The sequence below is a fragment of the Macrotis lagotis genome, chromosome 1 (assembly GCF_037893015.1).
Source record: "Macrotis lagotis isolate mMagLag1 chromosome 1, bilby.v1.9.chrom.fasta, whole genome shotgun sequence".
Lineage (NCBI taxonomy): Eukaryota > Metazoa > Chordata > Mammalia > Peramelemorphia > Peramelidae > Macrotis > Macrotis lagotis.
In genome coordinates, this window is record NC_133658.1 from 654375479 (window position 1) to 654395160 (window position 19682).

Below are 19682 nucleotides of genomic sequence, written 5' to 3' on the forward strand. Positions count from 1 at the left end.
GCCGGGCCCCTCACGGGCGGGGGCGGGGTCGTCGGGGCTGCCCGGGGAGGGCTGCCCGGCCCCCGGCCCGGCCCCGCCGGCCTCCCTTCCGGAGCCGCCCGGGCCTAGGCGCCCCCGCCGCGGAAGCAGCCGGCCCAGCAGCAGCCCCGGCGCCTCGGCTCCCCGGCCCGGCCCCCTTCCCAGCGCCCGGCTCCCGCCCTCCCCGACAAGCTCCCCGGCCCCGCAGAGGCCCGGCTGGTACCTGAGCCTTGGTGCCGGGCCTGTTCCTCCTCAGCACTGCCGTCCCCTCCGCCATGACCATAGTGCCAGAGTCTGGGCGGCTAATGCCGGTACCCGGATGTTGGGGGACGGCTCCCGGCTGGGGGGGGGAGGACGAGGGAGGAGAGAGGAGCCGAGCCAGGCGCTCCGGGGAGGGGAGGCGGGAGGAGAGACGGCCGCCGGAACAGCCGCCCTGCCCCGCGGCGCGGGGGGGGGCGGGAAGGTGCCGACGGAACAGCCCCGATCCGCGCGCGAGTGCGGAGCCACCGGATAAACAAAAGGGGAGGAGAGAAGCGCGATGGCGGAGGATCCGGGAAGTAACCGCCGGGGCGGGGAGGAGCGGGGCGGCGGGAGGCGGGCGGGGCGCCGCAGAGCCCCGCCGGGGAACGTGCAGGCCCGGCCGCCCCGGGGCTTCCAAGGGCGGGGGGAAGCGCGAGGCCGCGCGGCGGGCCCGGGCTGCGGGAAGCCTTTGTGAGGGAGCCGGGGGCCCCGCGGCCATTTCCAGGGCCCCGGCTTGTGGAGACCCCGAAGGGCGGAGGGAGGCCCGAGAGACTTCACGGAAGGCCTGGGCCCGGGGGCCGGAAGACCCCGCTTCAGCGTCCGCTAAAGGCCTTAATGGGGGTTCGCCGCCCCAGAAGGGGGAGACTTGCACCCGGAGGGCGCGAACCTCGCAGGAGCCGCGGAAAGCCAGCTTTGCAAACTTGAAATAACCGGCAGCCCCCCCCCCCAGAGAACTGGCACTTTGAAACCCCCCCCCCAACTTGATAAGGATTATTAACGAATGATTAACAACTAATCTGCCCCAAAAATGGAATGTGCTGCCTCAGGCAGGGAGCTGATGACCCCTTCCCCCCACTGGGTGCTTCTGAGAGCCCCTTCTGTAGATACAAAGCCGAAAACTAGATCTCAGGCTCAGGACCCATAGAGAATAAAAAGAGCAAAATGCCCAGATACATGACCGCTTCTAAAGACTGAATTTTTAAAATGGCAGAATATCTGCGTGATATTTCTCCAAATAACAGCCAGTCGAGAGGTGTTTATTAACTATCATTTTGCCCAAAACTTTACCTAACTCTGGTTACAAAGAAAAGGAAACTTACTCTCAAGGAATTCACTTTCAAATGACAAAATTATGCCTTAAACTGTGTACTTGGAAGATATGGACTGAGTAAATGGAAAGTATTTGTAAGTGGAAAACTCTAGTACTGGTGTGTCTAACCCACTGTGGGCTGCATGAGGCCCTCAAAACCTAAGGCATACCTGGAAAATGAAGGAATGGCAATTAAAAAAATGGGCAATAAGAAATAATGAGATGGGCAGCTAGGTGGCGCAGTGGATAAAGCACCGGCCCTGGAGTCGGGGGTACCTGGGTTCAAATCCGGTCTGGGACACTAAATAATTACCTAGCTGTGTGGCCTTGGGCAAGCCACTTAACCCCGTTTGCCTTGCAAAAACCTAAAAAAAAAAAATGATGAGCCAGTTTAGAAAAACATGGAAAGACTTGCGTAAAGTAATGAAGAACCAAGAGAACATTGTATATAGAAAGTTAACAGTGATAGTTTCAAAAACAATTTTGAGCAGCCAAGTAATTTTCATTATTATATATAAAATATATATATAAATTGCAAAGGACCTATGAAGGAAGATGCTATCTGCATCTGTAGAAAAAAGTAAATTATATATATAGAGAGAGAGTATGGTTTTACACATACATACATATTTATATCTAATGGTAGTCATGTAGGGAGAGGAGAGGAAAAAAATACATAACTTTTTTTTTTTTAGGTTTTTGCAAGGCAAACGGGGTTAAGTGGCTTGCCCAAGGCCACACAGCTAGGTAATTATTTAGTGTCCCAGACCGGATTTGAACCCAGGTACCCCCGACTCCAGGGCCGGTGCTTTATCCACTGCGCCACCTAGCCGCCCCAGTACATAAAACATTTAAAAGAAAAAAACAAGTTATATACATAATAGTTTTGCAATTTCATGTGTAATCTTTCTATGTATTCTATTTTGTTATGGAAATGCTTGTTTTATATAAGATAATAGTAAAAATGAATAAACACTGAACTGGAAAAAAAAGCCTTCTTGAAGATGAAATTTTAGCTGAATCTGGAAGGAAATCAGGAAACCAGGAAATTGAGGTGAGGAGGAAGCGGATTATAGGCACGGGGGGGGGGGGGGGGGGGGGGGGTCAACCTGGGAAAATGTTTGGATTAGGAGAATGTAGTGTTTTATATGAGGAACAACAAGCAGACCAGTGTCATTGATCATAGAGAATGTAGAGGAGAGTAAGGTTGGAAAGGTATAAGATATAAGGTTGGAAAAGGGTCAGCTTATGAAGGGCTTTAAAAACCAAGCAAAATATTTTTTATATTTGATTCTGGAAGAGAGTCTCATATGGTTCCTGAATAGGGGGAGTCAGATCTGTTCTTTAGCAGTTGAATGTACCATAGATTGGAATGAGGAGACACTTGAAGCAAGGAGACCAACCAAAAATTCACCTTGATCTTGTCCAAGAACAATTAAAATAGTAGTGTCTGTTGAACTGGAAGACAGATTTCAGGGGACTAAGAAAATGAGTGGGAGATAGAGAAATGGAGACACTGAATTTAGATAAGTTTTTTGAGGAATTTGGCAGAGAAAGGAAGAAAAGTTTATGCAGGAGGACAGCTTGAGGGGAGAGCAAAGTTAAAGCTGACATTTCCATATACAAAGCACTTTAAATGTATTTTATTTAAACCTTACCAAGAATCCAGTGAGCCAGGGAGTACAAGTATTATCTTTATTTTATAGGCAAGGAAACTGAGGTCCATAAAAGTTCTTGAATTCATAGAACAATCTTCCCATTATCTTCATAAATGAAGCACCTAACTTGGAATCTTCCTCTTGTTCCTTTTTTTTTCCTGAGGCCCTTTCCCCTTGGATATCCTCATTCTATCTAGGCTTAATTCCACATATAGACAATTATCTAATTTAGACTGAGGTTAATTCTTCTCAGGAAAACTGGAGAAATGTTTCTAATTCAGAGAAACTGCTTCCTTTTAACTAAAAAACATCTGGAAATTTCTCAAATTCAATCTTCTGCCCCCCCCCTTTAATCTTTTAAACTGGCTTCCTAACTTGTATGACTCCTCCAAAATTCAAAGTTTTAAGGTTTTAGAGCCACAAGGCCACAGGGTAGACATTGAATGTAAATGACTCAGACTAGGAACAAATGGAAGTTAGATATGCAAAGGATATAAAAGTTCTATTTGAAACACTTTCAACAAGAATTTAATTTCCTCCACTATACTATGCTGTGGCTTTCTAATGCAAAGTACCATGTGATCATCATTCCTGATGTATGCATGTACTTAGAGCTTTTACACAGAAATAGGATATACAGAACTCAAACTCAAAAGTCTCTGTTTTTGAATAGAGAATTGATGACAAGCTAAACTCTTATGCTGGTGTTCTTGCAGATCCCCAATCTCTTCTCCATAAAACTACTAAAACATAAGTGTCCAACATTTTAGCTCTTCTTGGTCACATGGACTAACAAAAAATTTGTCAAGGGCCACATATAGAATTCAATATTTATTTATGACTACAATGTAATCCATATTACCATATACCAATGAGTATAATAATAAAATAGTAATAGTATTTTAGTAATAATAATGGTGCAATAGTATTTTAGTAATAGTGCAATAAAGTTTAATAAAAATAGTGAATATGGTAATAAAACACTTGCTTTTTTTTTTTAGTTTTTTTGCAAGGCAATGGGGTTAAGTGGCTTGCCCAAGGCCACACAGCTAGGTAATTATTAAATGTCTGAGACCAGATTTGAACTCAGGTACTCCTGACTCCAGGGCCAGTGCTGTATCCGTTTCACCACCTAGCTGCCCCAAAACACTTGCTACTTGCTTTTTTTTTTTTTTTTTTTTTTTTTAGGTTTTTGCAAGGCAAACGGGGTTAAGTGGCTTGCCCAAGGCCACACAGCTAGGTAATTATTAAGTGTCTGAGATCGGATTTGAACCCAGGTACTCCTGACTCCAAGGTCGGTGCTCTATCCACTACACCACCTAGCTGCCCCAACACTTGCTTTTTAAACAAAAAAAATAACACGTCATTTTTTTACTGATGAGGTAATGGGGGGGAGGTGTTAAGTGACCAGGATCACACAACTAGTAAATGTATGGGGTCACATTTGAATTCAAGTCCTCCTGCTCTATCCACTGTGCCTCCTAATTGCCCCAACAAGCAATTTTTAATGTGAATACTGAGCCTGCTTTTTCCAATACCGTGCATCTATAGCTAGTTTGATAGAGGTATAACAATGTGAAGAATATTTTCAAGATGGTTATCTGAAATTTTTTTCTGTTTTTACCTTTTGTATGTTTCATATAGAAAAAAGTTGCTAGCAAACACATATACTCCCAAAAGAGATGTTATGAACAGGGCATGTTTGTGAAATGTCCTATATTTTTCTTTAGGGAGGTACAACTTATAAAAGTCCAATAAAGACATTTGAATAAATTTTACTTTAAGTTGCATATCCAATTGTAATGCTATACAGTCTATTTGCAAGTTTGCAGGCAATGTGTTGATGTCAACTGAGAATGGAGTGACAAATATATTGAAATGAATTTGAGTTTTCTAAAATCTTGAAATCTTGTCCATGTTCTGTGACAAAATAGCAATTAATGCTGCATTCAATAAAGTTGTCAATTGTAACTATGATGAGTCACATGTTTTAAAATAAAAACCTTAATTCCTTTATGCATATTTTTTGGAAAATAAAACAAAACTTGGGTGGTCTGTGAGTTACCTGAAAAAGTCAATCATTGTTAGTAAGGGTTAAGTTTTTTCTGTGCTGTTGCCTTTCTCTGGGTAAATGGTGTAAGATAATCAATCTATTCCCAGTTTCTGCCAAACTGCTTTTTTAGCTTTCACAACAATTTTTTACTAAATACGGAATTCCTATCCTCAAAATTTAAGTCTTTACATTTTCAAACACAGTTACTGTAATCATTTCCTGCTATAAATTATTGTCATTTTTATTATTTTGGCCCTACCCACTTTCAAATTATAAGTTTCTCAATCTAAATTCCTGAGGAAAAGACTGATTTTTTTTTTATGACAACTCACTCAGCCTTCACTTTATAACCACCTTTGGCAGCAGGTTAGCAGTCAAGATGCATGGATATCTCTCCCTGTGTTAATCACAAACTCAGAAATTCAAATGATTAGAAAACTGGAAAAAAACTTGTCTTGCCCTTGTGTTTAAAAAGCCAGGAAGAGGTAACAGTTCATCAGATAGTATTATACAATGATAGCCTTTAAGGAGCAATTGGGCAACTTGATATTGTGAAAACTTAATAGAAGGACTCCAGGAGGTTAATGACTCACACTCTCTCACTGTCTCTGTCTCTCTGTCTCTATCTCTCTCTCTTTCTCCCTCCCCTCTCAGTTCCAAGTGATAATGGATACATGGTAAATCTTAGACAATAAATTTCCTGTTTAACATATTTCACTTATTTTAACGTTTCTATTACCATGAACAATATTTCTCCAGTTGTTTAAATCTAATGTATATGTATAAAAAGTTTTTTTTATCATTTTGGTATAAAAATTATGATTTTTATAATTTTTTCATATAGTTCCTGTGTTTTGGCAGGTTGGCTATCAGATACTTTATACTGTCTACAGTTATTTTAAATAGAGTATTTCTTATCTCTTCTTGCAGGATTTTATTGGTGATATATAGGAAAGCTAGTGATTTATGTAGTTTTACTTTATACCTTGCTACTTTGTTAAAATACTGTTTCAACTAACTTTTTTAGTTAAATTTCCGTGTATTGGGGCGGCTAGGTGGCACAGTGGATAAAGCACCGGCCCTGGAGTCAGGAGTACCTGGGTTCGAATCCAGTCTCAGACACTTAATAATTACCTAGCTGTGTAGCCTTGGGCAAGCCACTTAACCCTGTTTGCCTTGCAAAAACCTTAAAAAAAAAAATTTCTGTGTATTAACAGATCCACAAAAAAGAGATAATTTTATTAATTCATCACCCATTCTGATTCCTTCTATTGTTTTTTCTTCTCTTATTTTTATTGCTAAGATTTCCAATACATTATTGAATAATAATGACAGTGGTTTTAAGAGGAAAGGCTTCTAGCTTATTCCCATTACAAATAATATTTGTTGGAGTAGTTAGGTGGTGCAGCAGATAGAGCACCAGTCCTGGAGTCAGGAGAATCTGAATTCAAATCCAGCCTCAGACACAATAATTACCTAGCTGTGTGACCTTGGGCAATTATTTTAATCCCATTACCTTATAAAAGCAAAAAAACCAAAACAAATAATACTTGCTAATGGTTTTTAGTTAATGCTTATCAATTTAAGGAAAAATTCATTTTTACCTATATTTTCAGATGTTTTTCAAAGAAATGAGTGTTCTTTATCAAAAGCTTTTCTCCATTTATTGATATAAAATATGATTTTTATACCCTTATTATTGATTATTTATACTTTTATTATTCCAGTTTCCCTTATATTAAGCCATTCCTAAATTCCTGGTATAAATCCCACTTGATCACCATGTATAATTTTTGTTATATATTGTAAGTAGTCTCCTAGCCAAAATTTTATTTAGAATTTTTTCAACTATATACAATAATGAAATTGTCTATAATTTTCTTTTTTGTTTTTTTTCTCATTCTGGTTTAGGTAGCAGCATTATATTTGTTTCATAGAAGTTTGGTGGGACCCTTTGTCTGTTATTCCAAATAATTTATTTAATATTTGATCTTGAAATGTTTGGTAAATCCACTTGTAAATTCATCTGGTTCTGGTGCTTTTTATTTAGGAGGCTCATTTATGGCCTGTTCAATTTCTTTTTCTAAAATAAGTATGTTTAGATATTCTACTTCCTATTCTGCTATTCTAAGTAGTTAATAGTTTTGTAAATAAACTTCCATTTCACTGAAATTGTTAAATTCACAAACAGTTGGGCAAACAAACTCTTTATAATTACTTTGATTTCATCTTCATTGATGGTATATTCTTTCTTTTCATTTTTATACTAGTGATTTGGTTTTCTCTCTTTTTAAAAATCACATGAACTTATTTATCTATTTATTTTATACATAACTGTCTATTTTATTTTTTTAAAAAAAATCAACTTTTACAGGGCAGCTAGGTGGCTCAGTGGATAAAGCCCCAGAGGGAGTACCTGGGTTCAAATCCAGTCTCAGACACTTAATAATTAATTACCTAGCTGTGTGGCCTTGGGCAAGCCACTTAACCCCATTGCCTAGCAAAAACTAAAAAAAAAAAAATCAACTTTTATTTTTATTTAATGGTTATCTTACACTCAGTTTTATTCATCTGATCTTTAATTTTTAGGATTTCCAATTTAGTATTTAATTGGGAATTTTTAGTTTTTTATTTTTGTTTGTTTTGGAGTTTTTTGGCAAGGCAATGGGGTTAAGTGACTTGCCCAAGGTCACACAGATAGATAATTATTAAGTATCTAGATTTTAACTCAGGTCCTCCTGACTCCAGGGGTATTGCTGTATCCACTATGCCATCTAGCTGCTCCCTGTTTTTGTTTTTAGTTATTTTTTTTTTTACTGAATACCTAATTTGTTGATCTGCTCTTTATTTTATGGATGTAGGCATTTTGAAATATAAATTTTCCTGATTACTGCTTTTGCTGTATCCCATAGATTTTGATATGTTATCTCATTATTGTCTTTTTCTTGAAATTAATTGTTTCTATGTTTTTCTTTTTAATATGAGGCTATTTAGGGGCAGGTAGGTGGCGCAGTGGATAGAGCACCAGCCCCGGAGTCAGGAGGACCTCAAATCCAGGCTCAGAATTACCTAGCTGTATAGCCTTGGGCAAGCCACTTTTGCCTTGCAAAAAAAAAAAATGAGGTTATTTAATCTCCAAATAGTTTTTATTCCATATTTCTGGGTCCCTTATTAAATGTAACATTGCATTGTGATATGAAAAAGTATGCATTTCATTCAGTCTTTAGAAAGGTACCATGCACCACTGAGAAGTAGTATTCCTTTCTTTTCCCATTTATTCTCTCCAAATATATGTCATATCTAGCTTATCTTAATTCTATTCCCTTCCTTGACTTCTTACACACACACACACAGGGTTAGATTTATCTAGTTTTACAGGGGAAGATTGAACTTCCTCACTATTATAGTACCACTGTCTATTTCCACCTATAATTCATTTAACTTTTCTTTCAAAAATTTAGATTATTTGGTGCATATAGGTTTAGTATTAATATATTAATATATTATAATAAATTAATATATTATAATATATTAATATTTCCCTGTTTTTCTCTTTTAGGTAAATGTGTTTTAGTTTTAACTTTATCTGAGATCATAATTGCTACCTCTGCTCTTTTTATATCAGCTGAAACATAATAAATTCCTACTCCAGTCCTTTATTCTTTGTGTATTTCTTATTTTTAAATGTTTTTTGTAAGCAACTATATAGTGGGGTTCTGATTCTTAATCCATTTTGCTATAATTCACATTCAGAGTCATAATTACAATCTCTATATTTCTCTCCATCCTATTTTCTCTCACTACTGTCATTTTTACCTTATCCCTCTTCCCAAGCTTTTAAGCACTATTTTCCTCATCCACACTTTTTTTTTAAAGAATCCCTTCTTTATCTTCTCCCCTTTATTCTTCTCATTCCCCTATAAGTACTTCTCTTATCCTCTCCCTCCAGGCTCCAAAATCTTAAATCTATGCATTCTTCTATATGTCCCTCCCTTGTCCTGTCTACTTGTCTTCTTATTTTTTATAAATTTGGAAGTCTTTTATACTCTTCTAGATGTACTTGTTCTCCATCTTTACTCTAGATTCAATGAAAATAATGTTGTAGCACTACCAACCTTCCAACCCACCCTGTTTCTTTTGAATCAGTTCTTCTTTTCATGACTCATTTATATGAGATAATTCCTCCTTTTTATTTTTCCCTAACCAATTTTGTCTTTTTGGAATCAGCCCCTTACACTCAGCTCAATCCTAACCTTTCTTCTAAATTATTAAGGACAGTCTTAAGAATACTGATAATATTTTCACATTATAAGAAGTAACAGTTATTGACCCCTTTATAATTGGTCTTTAATGTTTGTTTTTCTCCTGGATCTTATATGTTGGATTTTTCCATTCATTAAATAACCATTATTTTTTCATTCAGAATTTTATTCAACTTTGCTGGGTAAGTTACTTTTGGACACAACCTCAACTCTTTTTGCTTTTTGAAATATAATGTTTCAAGACCTATAGTCATTCAGTGTAGAAGCTTCTATTAATCCTGATTATAATTCTTTAGTATTCAAATTTTTTTGTTGTTGCTTATAATATTTTCTCCTTAACCTGGGAGTTTTAAATCTTGGTTATGATATTCCTATAAGTTTTCATCATGGGATCCCTTTCAGGTACTGATCAGTGTATTTTTTTTTCTATTTCTACTTTACCCTCTTGTTCTAGAATTTCAGGACAGTTTTCCTTAATAATTTCTTATTATATCAATATTCTTTTTTGATTGTAACTTTCAGGTAGTACAACCATTTTTATGTTGTCTCTCCTAGATCTGCTAATGAAAAACTTCACATTTTCTTCTTATTTTTTCATTTTACTTTATTATTTCTTGTTGATTTTTAAATTATTCACTTCCTTGCCAAATTCTAGTTTTTAAGCAGTTATATTCATCCCTTAAAAGTTTTGGATGGGGTGGCTAGGTGGTACAGTGGACAAAGCCTGGCCCTGGAGTCAGGAGTACCTGGGTTCAAATCTGGTCTCAGACACTTAATAATCACCTAGCTGTGTAGTCTTGGGCAAGCCACTTAACCCCATTTGCCTTGCAAAAAAGAAAAACCTTAAAAAAAAATCTGAAATCATAAGTCTTAGATGACTTTTTGTAATTTTATTGATTTTCTTGAATTGCTTTTTTCCTCCCTAATTTTTCCTCAATCTTTCTTATTTGATTTTTGAAGTCCTTTTTAACTTCTTCCAAGAACTCTTTGCTCTTGTTAATATCTGACATTTCTCTTTGAGGTGGGAAAGGCATTTTTTGTTTCTCTATTTTCCTTTGAAAATGAATCCATATCTTCTCCTTATCCATGGTATCTGTCTGTGGTCTGGTTCTTTCTCTTTTGCCTGCTCAGTTTTATTTTATTTTGTTTTGTTTCATTTTGAGCAGCTTATTATTATAATCAGATTCTAGTCCAGAGTTGTGAGTACTGGTGCTTTGGGCTCAGGTCCTTCTTACTATTCTGAATACTTTCCAGGGTCCAAGTTTGGGCATCCTCCCCACTCCTAAGCCATGGTTAGGGTCCCCTGCCAGGATGTCTCACAAATGCTCTTCTCTGAACAACTGCAAACTTCAGCTCTCTCCCCAGAGCTTTGGTTCTTCTGCAAGTGCCCACAGTCAGTGGAATCCCTGCCCCTCTGCTACAGCACCCACCAGCATGTACCAACTCGTTCTCCCACAGCAGCAGCCTTGGACAGAGTCTGGTCTGAACACTGTAGCTGGTGCCCAGAAACACCTTTTAGTCCCTTGCTCAGCCATTCCATCCTGACACTGTTCTTGAAGAGAAAGCTTCTGAGGCCAGATTACTTATCACCCAACTGCCCCCCAAGGCTTGTTGCTTGTTGATTCAACATTCAGCAGAGTTCAACCTAGATCTAGAGGTCACTTCAGGCAGGCCACACCTCTGCCCCTGGAGACTGAGTCTTTTCTGAAGTCCTCTCTCTAGTTGTCCTAGGAGGACAACTTTTTGTTTATTTTTGCTGCTCCCCTGTTCACTTTGAGGCAATACTCTCCTTTGTGGAAGAAAATTGGAGAGTTTTGAATTTTCTGACCTATCTACCATCTCCCCATCAAGAAAGTATTTTTTATTCTCCTTAAATGCTGTGCCTTCCATCTAAAACGAAGTCTAATTTATTTTGTATATATTTTGTTTTCACATTGTCTCATTAGACTGTGATTTCTTTGAGTGGAAAAACTATCTTTGCTTTTCTTTGTATCCTCAAGAATTAGTATAGTGCCTGGCATACTATAGGAGCTAAATAAGTGCTTTTTGACTTGACTTGGTCATCTTAACTCTCCATGGTATTTTCTTAAGTCTAATCCAATTTTACTTCCCTTTCTATAGTATCTGTCAATCACCTTACATGTTACCCCTTCTAACTTTGAGATAGCTGCCTTGTAAATTGGCACCTCTTCCCTTCCTAACCCTTTCCCTGATGAGTTTATGACCTTGAGTAATTTATTTTATTTGTGTGTGTGTGTATATATATATATATTATATATATATATATATATATATATATATATATATATTATATATATCTCAGAGGTTTTCAGAGTAAATCAGAGGTTTTCAAAGTTTTTGTTCACCATATCCCTTTACAGATTTAAAAATATTGATAACCTCAAAGAGCTTTTGTTTATGTTGGTTATTGGTAATTATTTAAAAGCTAACTTTTTTGAAAAGGAAGGCACATTTTTAAATTTAATCTATATTATTATTTTCTCCATCATTTAAGTGTAGACAATCTAAGTCAAGCCCCAATTTATAGTGTTTATGGATTTCTGAAGTATAAATGCTCACACTAAAAATCTAACAATCAGCTTTCAATAAGAGCTCCATCATATCCCACAATATCTATCAATATTTACCATGTTTGAAATTAAAATTATACATTATTTAAATATTAATTCAATTAAAATATCAAAAAATTCTATTAGCATAAATATTTTTATGAAAAAATATTTCCAAAATGAAAAAATGAGAAAATTGGCATTGTTTTACATATTTTTTTCTAAATCTCTCTAATGTCTGATTCAATTAGAGGGCATCTGTATTTTCATATCTATTTCTTCATTTGTTCTATTGTTTTAGTTGAAGTATATGAAGAAAATCTGGCCTCATACAGGCATATAGTTGGAAAAGGGAGGAATATTCTAATAGGCAAATTATATCAGTATTATTATGAAAATAATTTTGAACTTGAAGATCTCCTAAAAGGATCTCAGACACCCTCCACACTGATGATCCTCAAGCTCTATTAATGGTCTAATATACTTATCCTATAACATTCCCTTCAGAGTATAACAAAGAACTCCCAGTCTGCAGAAGCATTAGGAAATATCATTTAGCCAAACAGATTAAGAGAAATAAATGGAATTATGTTCAGAGAAATATAAAGCATCATCCTGCGGGGGGGGGGGGTGAGACAGTGAAAGGATAACAAAGATAAAAGTCTTCTGATGTAAATCCTGGCCTTGTTCACAGGAATGACCTTGTTCTCTAAGGATGAATGTTTTTAGCCCATACCCCTTGCATTTATGTTGATAAGCTTTCAGGGTTAGTTTTGAAAAACACCAGCAACTGCATCAGAAATGCCTTGACCACCTGACAACTTGGAGTAAAGAAATGGCATGCTATTTTTAGAGGTTATATATGAACTTGGTTGGTATTCAAGAATCCTATGTTCTGGTCCTAGTTTTGAACAAACTTTGGAACAAATTGCTAGCCCATATAATCTCAGATCCCTGTTTGTGGGGGGGGGATGATAGCATACTTCCTTTTCTCTCCTTGTGGAGAGGTCATTTTCAAGGATAAAATGAGACAATTGAGGTAAATTGGAAAATTATAATAAAAGATAAATAAAATATGTCAAATAGAGGAAATATTAAGTACCAGATTGAGAGCTGACCTCTGGGTAAAGATGCCCTGGTTTCATTTACATCACCTCTTACATATAGTGACCCCCAGTAAAGCTAATTAATTTCTCAATGCCTCAGCCAATTATTTAAGATGATAAATTACAGAAGAGTTGCCTATCTCCATGGCAAGAAGTTGTTCTCTTCCATTCCCCTCACCAGCTCCCTAAATTGACACAAGACTGGTTCAAAAAAAGCAAAAAGTTAACACCAAAAGGTTAATTTTTAGAACCATTTATTTTTCTTTTGGTGGTGGTGCTATATCATATAAGACTTGAAAACAGGAGTCTAGGATTGGCATCCCAGAAATGCTATTAACAGGTGGCATGACCTTGGGCAAATTACTTGATCTTTATGAGCTTCAGTTTTCTTATATGTTAATAATAAGGATAACACTATTATCCTTGGATTTTTTTTTTAGGTTTTTGCAAGGCAATGGGGTTAAGTGACTTGCCCAAGGCCACACAGCTAGGTAATTATTAAGTGTCTGAGGCTGGATTTGAACTTGGGTACACCTGACTCCAGGGCTGGTGCTCTATCTACTGTGCCACCTAGCCACCCCTATCCTTGGATTTTCTAATTCAAAACATTGTCTTAAGAATCATACTAAATATCTTTAAAGTACTTTGTAAACCAGCTAAATTTCAGCCTCATTTTGACCCAACTTTCATCCTACATAATCTCTTCTTTCCATTCATAGACAAACTCCTAGAAAAAAATCATTATGGGGCAGCTAGGTAGTGCAGTGAATAGAACATTGGCCCTAGAGTCAGGAGGACCCGAGTTCAAATGTGACCTCAGACACTTAAGTTTTGTTGTGTGACAAGTCACTTAACCTCCCCAATGCCTTGCAAAAAAAAGAAAAAAACCATTATACTCAAAGCTTCCACTCTTGTATCATCTACTCATTTCTTAGTTCCTTGCAATCTGCCTTCTAAACTGTTTATCTGAACTCGCCATACTTTCTCAATCACTGCAGCATTTGACAGTCTCACCTCCTCCAGGTTATTCTCACCTCCTTTGGTTTCAGTGAAGCTTCTTTCCTAGCTCTCCTACTGCATGATGGAGCACTCTTCAGTCTCTTCCACTCTATCCTCTGCTCTGTAAGGATGAGTGTTCCCCAAAACTTTATCTTGGATGTTATTTTTTCCCTCTATATTCTCAGTTATCTCTTCTAGTTCCAAAGGTTCAATTGTCATCTCTATGCAGATATCTCCTAATATATAACAGCCCTAGTCTCACTTCTGAGTTCCATTCCTCTATAATTAACTGCCAACTGTCCATTTCTGCCTGGTTGTTACTTGGGAAGTGCAAAAGCAATATGTTCAAAAGAGAAATCATTATCTTTCTCCCTAAACCTGCTTCTCTTCCAGACTTCCCTATTTCTTTTAAGGATAAGCTCTATTTCTAGTCTATCAGGGTTGAAAACTTGAGAGTTATTTCTGATGCTTCACCCTTCCTTATCTCCCCCCCCTTATCCAAACAGTTGCTAAGTCTTGTCAACTCTACCTCCATAATATCTCTTATATCAATCCACTTCTTTTTAGATCCTCATGATCTGACTATTAGAGCAACCATCTAATGGTTTTCCTCTCCAGTGGCTGCATATAAGTACGACAGGTATAAGTATGGCAGTGTTATTACCCTGTTCAAAAAACTTGAATTGATCCTTGTTGCTTCTTATAGAAAATATGAATTCTTTAACTTAGCATGTTCAATCAAGCTCTAATCTACCTTTCCAGACTAGTTTTATATTATACCCCTTCATGTATTCATTGTACATCCCAGATGACTAAACCATTAACTAGCAGTTTCCCAAACTCAGCCTTCACACAGGCTTTCGGCCATGTCTGCAGAGTCCACCTTTCTTTTCTTCAATCCTTGTCTTCCTTCAAAGCACAACTCAAAAATCACCTCCTGTGGGGCGGCTAGGTGGCACAGTGGACAGAGCACTGGCCTTGGAGTCAGGAGTTATCTGGGTTCAAATCCAACCTCAGACACTTAATAATCACCTAGCTGTGTGGCCTTGGGCAAGCCACTTAACCCCATTGCCTTGAAAAATCTAAAAAAAAAAATCACCTCTTGCATGAAGCCTTTCTTCATTCACTCAATTGTTACTTCAAATTAAATTTGTCTTCATTTATGTTTATGCATGTCAAGTTCCTCCTTGCAATTGCACTGGAATGCAAATTCCTTATGGGCAGATGTTTCCATTTTTATTTCATTTCCCAAGGGCATATATACATATATGGCATGCATGACATTAAATTCCCTTTGCATTTTCATGGAATATGATTAATAATAACAGCTCATATCTTGCAAAGTGTGATCTTCATAGAAACCTTTAAGATAGGTGGTACAAGTATTATTAGGTCAACTTTACAGATAGACGAAGAAACTGAGATTAAGAGGTTAAACAATTGATACCTGGGAGGCTAGGTGGTGCAGTGGATAGAGTACTGGGTTAAGTGGCTTGCCCAAGGCCACACAGGTAATTATTAAGTGTCTGTGGTCCCTTTTGAACTCAGGTACTCCTGACTCCAGAGCCAGTGCTCTGTCCACTGTGCCACCTAGCCGTCCCCTAAATATATCATTGTTGATAGAGATTCCCAAACTTACTAAGGCATCTTTTCACTCTCCTTTATTCTAGCCCTTAATCCTACATCAGAGGGAAGAAAGTAGATGCTAAATACTATAAGGAATAATTGTAGTATTTACAAGGATGAACAACAAGGATTTCATTCTTTTTTTTTTTTTAAGTGTCTGAGACTAGATTTGAACCCAGGTACTCCAGACTCCAGGGCCAGTGCTCTATCTACTACCACCTAGCCACCCCAAGGATTTCATTTTAAGTATCACTCCCCTTAAATAAATTTTTAGCCTTTAGGATAATAGACTCAACATACATTATTATAAATAAGACCTATGGGGTCAAGGAAAATGGAAAAACAAAGAGAAAATAGTCTAGACTAATGAGAAGACTTGGATTTTTCTCTAAAGATTTTCAGAGTTGAATGGAATCTTCACTGGCCATTTAGTACAACTTATATCAACTCTCTGTCTCTGAGACATTCCTCCTTCCTTCCGCCCTCTTTCTTCCCTTCTTTCTCTCCTCTTTCTCTGTCTTGCTCTCATACTCCCTCCCCCCCCTTCATTTTTGGTGAAGTCTACAAATCTGATAAATTATTCCAGTCTTGGGTTTGACCCTGACTTACTAATTTTGTTTGTCATAATATTTCCCTTTTACACAAATTTCAAGAACAGTCGTCATAGTTTTATAAGGATTATTGGAGAAGGGTAGTGGATAAGATAGGTTTCTTAAAATACTTTGTGAATTAATGATCCTAGTTTTATTATAAAAATATAAGTTTGATCTTTATTCCTTTCCTTAAAAAAAAGTTTATCTTCTAAAATTATATTACACCCTTGAAAATCACAAAGGAAAAGCAGAATCATTTAATTACAATAGGCAAATATGTTTGAGCACAATAGAATGCAAAGGAAGATACCACAGCACTGTTTGTGGTGTTTTAATTTATTTATTATTAACACTAGTTCACTAATTAACACAGGTTAACTATTAACACTAGACTCCTTAAGGATAACTTAGAATACCCTTAGGTTCACTCCAGGGCCTGCATAGCAACTTGTAGATACTGAAGGTATATTGCATAGACCTGAAAATTCTTATACCTGACAAACATTGTCATTTTGATCTCTGACCACCAAGAAAATGGGCATCATATAATGTAATAAATAAACAACTCATGAATACACACTTTTACAACTATGTATTCTAGTTTTAAAAATACATGGATCCTACTATGAATTAGTGCAATCATTTTGAAAAACAATTTGGAATTGTACAAATAAAATGTCTAAAAATCCTGACCTAATGATTCCACTGCTAGAAATTTACCCCAAGGAAGTCATTGATAAAAATAAAGTCTACTTTACACCAAAATAGTTATAACAGCACTTTTGTGGTTGCCAAGAACTAGAAACAAAGTAAATGTTCATCAATTGAGGAATAAATAATAACTAAAATGAATAGTAGTACATGAATTTAATAGAATATTGACAAATATGAATACAGTGACCATGGAACAATTTACATGAACTGTTTTGGAGTGAACTAAACAGAACCTAGAAAACAGTAACTTGTTTAGTCCTGTCCAACTCTTATGACCCCTTTTGGGGTTTTCTTGGCAAAAATACTAGAGTTTGGGCAGCTAGGTGGCATAGTGGATAGAGCACCAACCTTGGAGTCAGGAGGACCTGAGTTCAAATTTGGCCTTAATAATCAATTACCTAGCTGTCTGACCTTGGGCAAGTCACTTAACCCCAATGCCTTGAAAAAAATATTATTATGGTGACTTGCTATTTCCTTCTCCAGCTCCTTTTTCAGATGAGGAAACTGAGGCATACAGAATTAAATTACTTCTCCAGGATCACAAACTAGTATCTGAGGCCAGATTTAAATTTAGGTCTAGCCTAACTGCAGGCCATGCTCTATCCACTAAACCATCTAGTTGCCTCAAATACATAATGACTACAATCATGTAAATGTATAGAACATAAATTATCCAAAAATGAATGAGGTAAAATTACAAAATACAAGCATGGCCTCAAAGAAGAGTTATAAAAAAACACTATGGAGCAGTGCTTACAATTTCAGATTTTTTTTAGGTGTTTTGATTGGTTTTGTTGATTTTTTTTTACATTTTTTTTAAATCTTTATTATATGAATTGACTTTTTGGAAGGGGGCATAGGAATACAGTGGTAAATTTAGCTGAGGTAAGAATGCATATATTAATAAAAGTTATTTATGTAAACTGTTGAGGCTAATAAAATATAATTTCCCTTAAAAAGGTTACTGAATTGATAGAAGATTTTTGGTGCCATGTCTCTTCTCTAAAAATAGATAATAATAATAGTAATAATGATAATGATGATGATGATAAAACAATTACTACCCCATTGGGATCCTTAGTAGACTTTCATTTAATTTTTAAAAGACAGTTGGAGGGTGGCTATGTGGCTCAGTGAATAGAGCACCGGCCCTGGAGTCAGGAGTACCTGGGTTCAAATCCGACCTCAGACACTTAATAATTACCTAGCTGTGTGGCCTTGGGCAAGCCACTTAAACCCATTGCCTTGAAAAAAATCTAAAAAAAAAATGGCAGTTGGAAACTTCTGTTCAGACCCAGGCATGCATCCATGTAGGGAACCCTTTATTCCCTTGTAGAAGGTCTCTCCCATTATGCACATCAGCCAATCATCTGTAATACATTCTATTTTTTTTTTAGGTTTTTACAAGGCAAACGGGGTTAAGTAGGTAATTATTAAGTGTCAGAGACCAGATTTGAACCCAGGTACTCCTGACTCCAGGGCTGGTGCTTTTATCCACTATGCCACCTAGCCACCCCTGTAATATATTCTTGTACTGCATATTGATGAGGCAACATAGCACAATGGTTGGAGGAATGACTTCAGACTCTAGGAGATGTAGATCCAAATCCTGTCTCTGGAATTTAGGACCTATGTGACCATGGACCAATAATCATTTAATATCTCTGAGACTCAGTTCTGTCATCATTATCATCCTCAATCCTTTGATTTCTACATCAAATAATACTTATATAGCACTTAACACAATGCCTGGCCATATAAGTAGGCACTTATTAAATGATTTTTTTCCTCAGCCTTTCTCCTTCCCTTTAAACTACAACTATAAATTATAAACAGTTGAGAAGGATTTTCCACAATGATGAAATCAGTTTTTTCATATGCACATTTTCATATGTTAGTATGTGTATATAATCAAATAATTCAATTTGAGCTATAAACTCTTCATTAGAGCTCTTTGCAGGCAGGAACTGTCTTTTGCCTCCTTTTTTGTATTCCCAGTGCTTAGAACAGAGCTTGGTGCCTAGGAGGTGTTTGATAAATGTTTATTTAATGAATTTAGGGTTTTACTAGTATGATTATCCACTCCAGTGATTAGTTGTACTTAACTGCTTTATTTTTCTTTCTTTTGTAGTCTTTGTTACAGGAGATGACTGATTATGTAGTAGAGGTGGGGCAAGTTATATATACTTTATATGTAATACATAAATATAATATAAAAAATGGCTAGCATTTACATAGTGCTTTAAGGTTTAAAAATATTTTCTCAATTTTATTCTTAAAATAACCCTGAAGTATCTACAAATAGAATGCCCCAAGAAGCAATGAGCTTTCAGTTCTGGTCTTTGGTTAGCAGCTAAGTGGTATAGTGGATAAAATAACAGATCTGGAGTCAGAAAGACTTATATCTTCCTGGGTTCAAATCTGGCCTCAAACATTTACTAGCTGTGTGACTTAACCCTGTCTGCCTCAGTTTCCTTATCTGTAAAATAAATGAGCTGGAGAAGGAAATGGTAAACCATTCCAGGATCTTTGCCAGAAAAACCCCAAAAGGAATCATAAAGAGTCAGACATGACTGAAATGACTAGCAACAAAAATTAATCTATGAATGAATGATTAACTGTTATTTTCTTGATTCTCCCAAGGGTGTTAATCAACAAGTATTTATTATGTGTCAGACACTGTGGATTCAAATAATAAAAGCCCCAATTCATGCAGAGCTAATAGTTATAAGTATAGATATAGATATCTGATA

At 36.9% G+C, this 19682-nt stretch overlaps 1 protein-coding gene across 1 annotated transcript in view; it reads right to left on the bottom strand.

Moving 5' to 3' along the window:
- The window catches only part of LOC141507593 (MOB-like protein phocein), a 52765-nt gene that overhangs the window by 18720 nt on the left and 14363 nt on the right, over nucleotides 1-19682 (bottom strand). The window contains exon 1 of the mRNA XM_074215404.1: nucleotides 242-484. Coding sequence (XP_074071505.1) covers nucleotides 242-301 — 60 coding nt within the window. The 5' untranslated portion in view covers nucleotides 302-484. Of the gene's footprint in view, nucleotides 1-241 lie in introns of the transcript that reaches the window.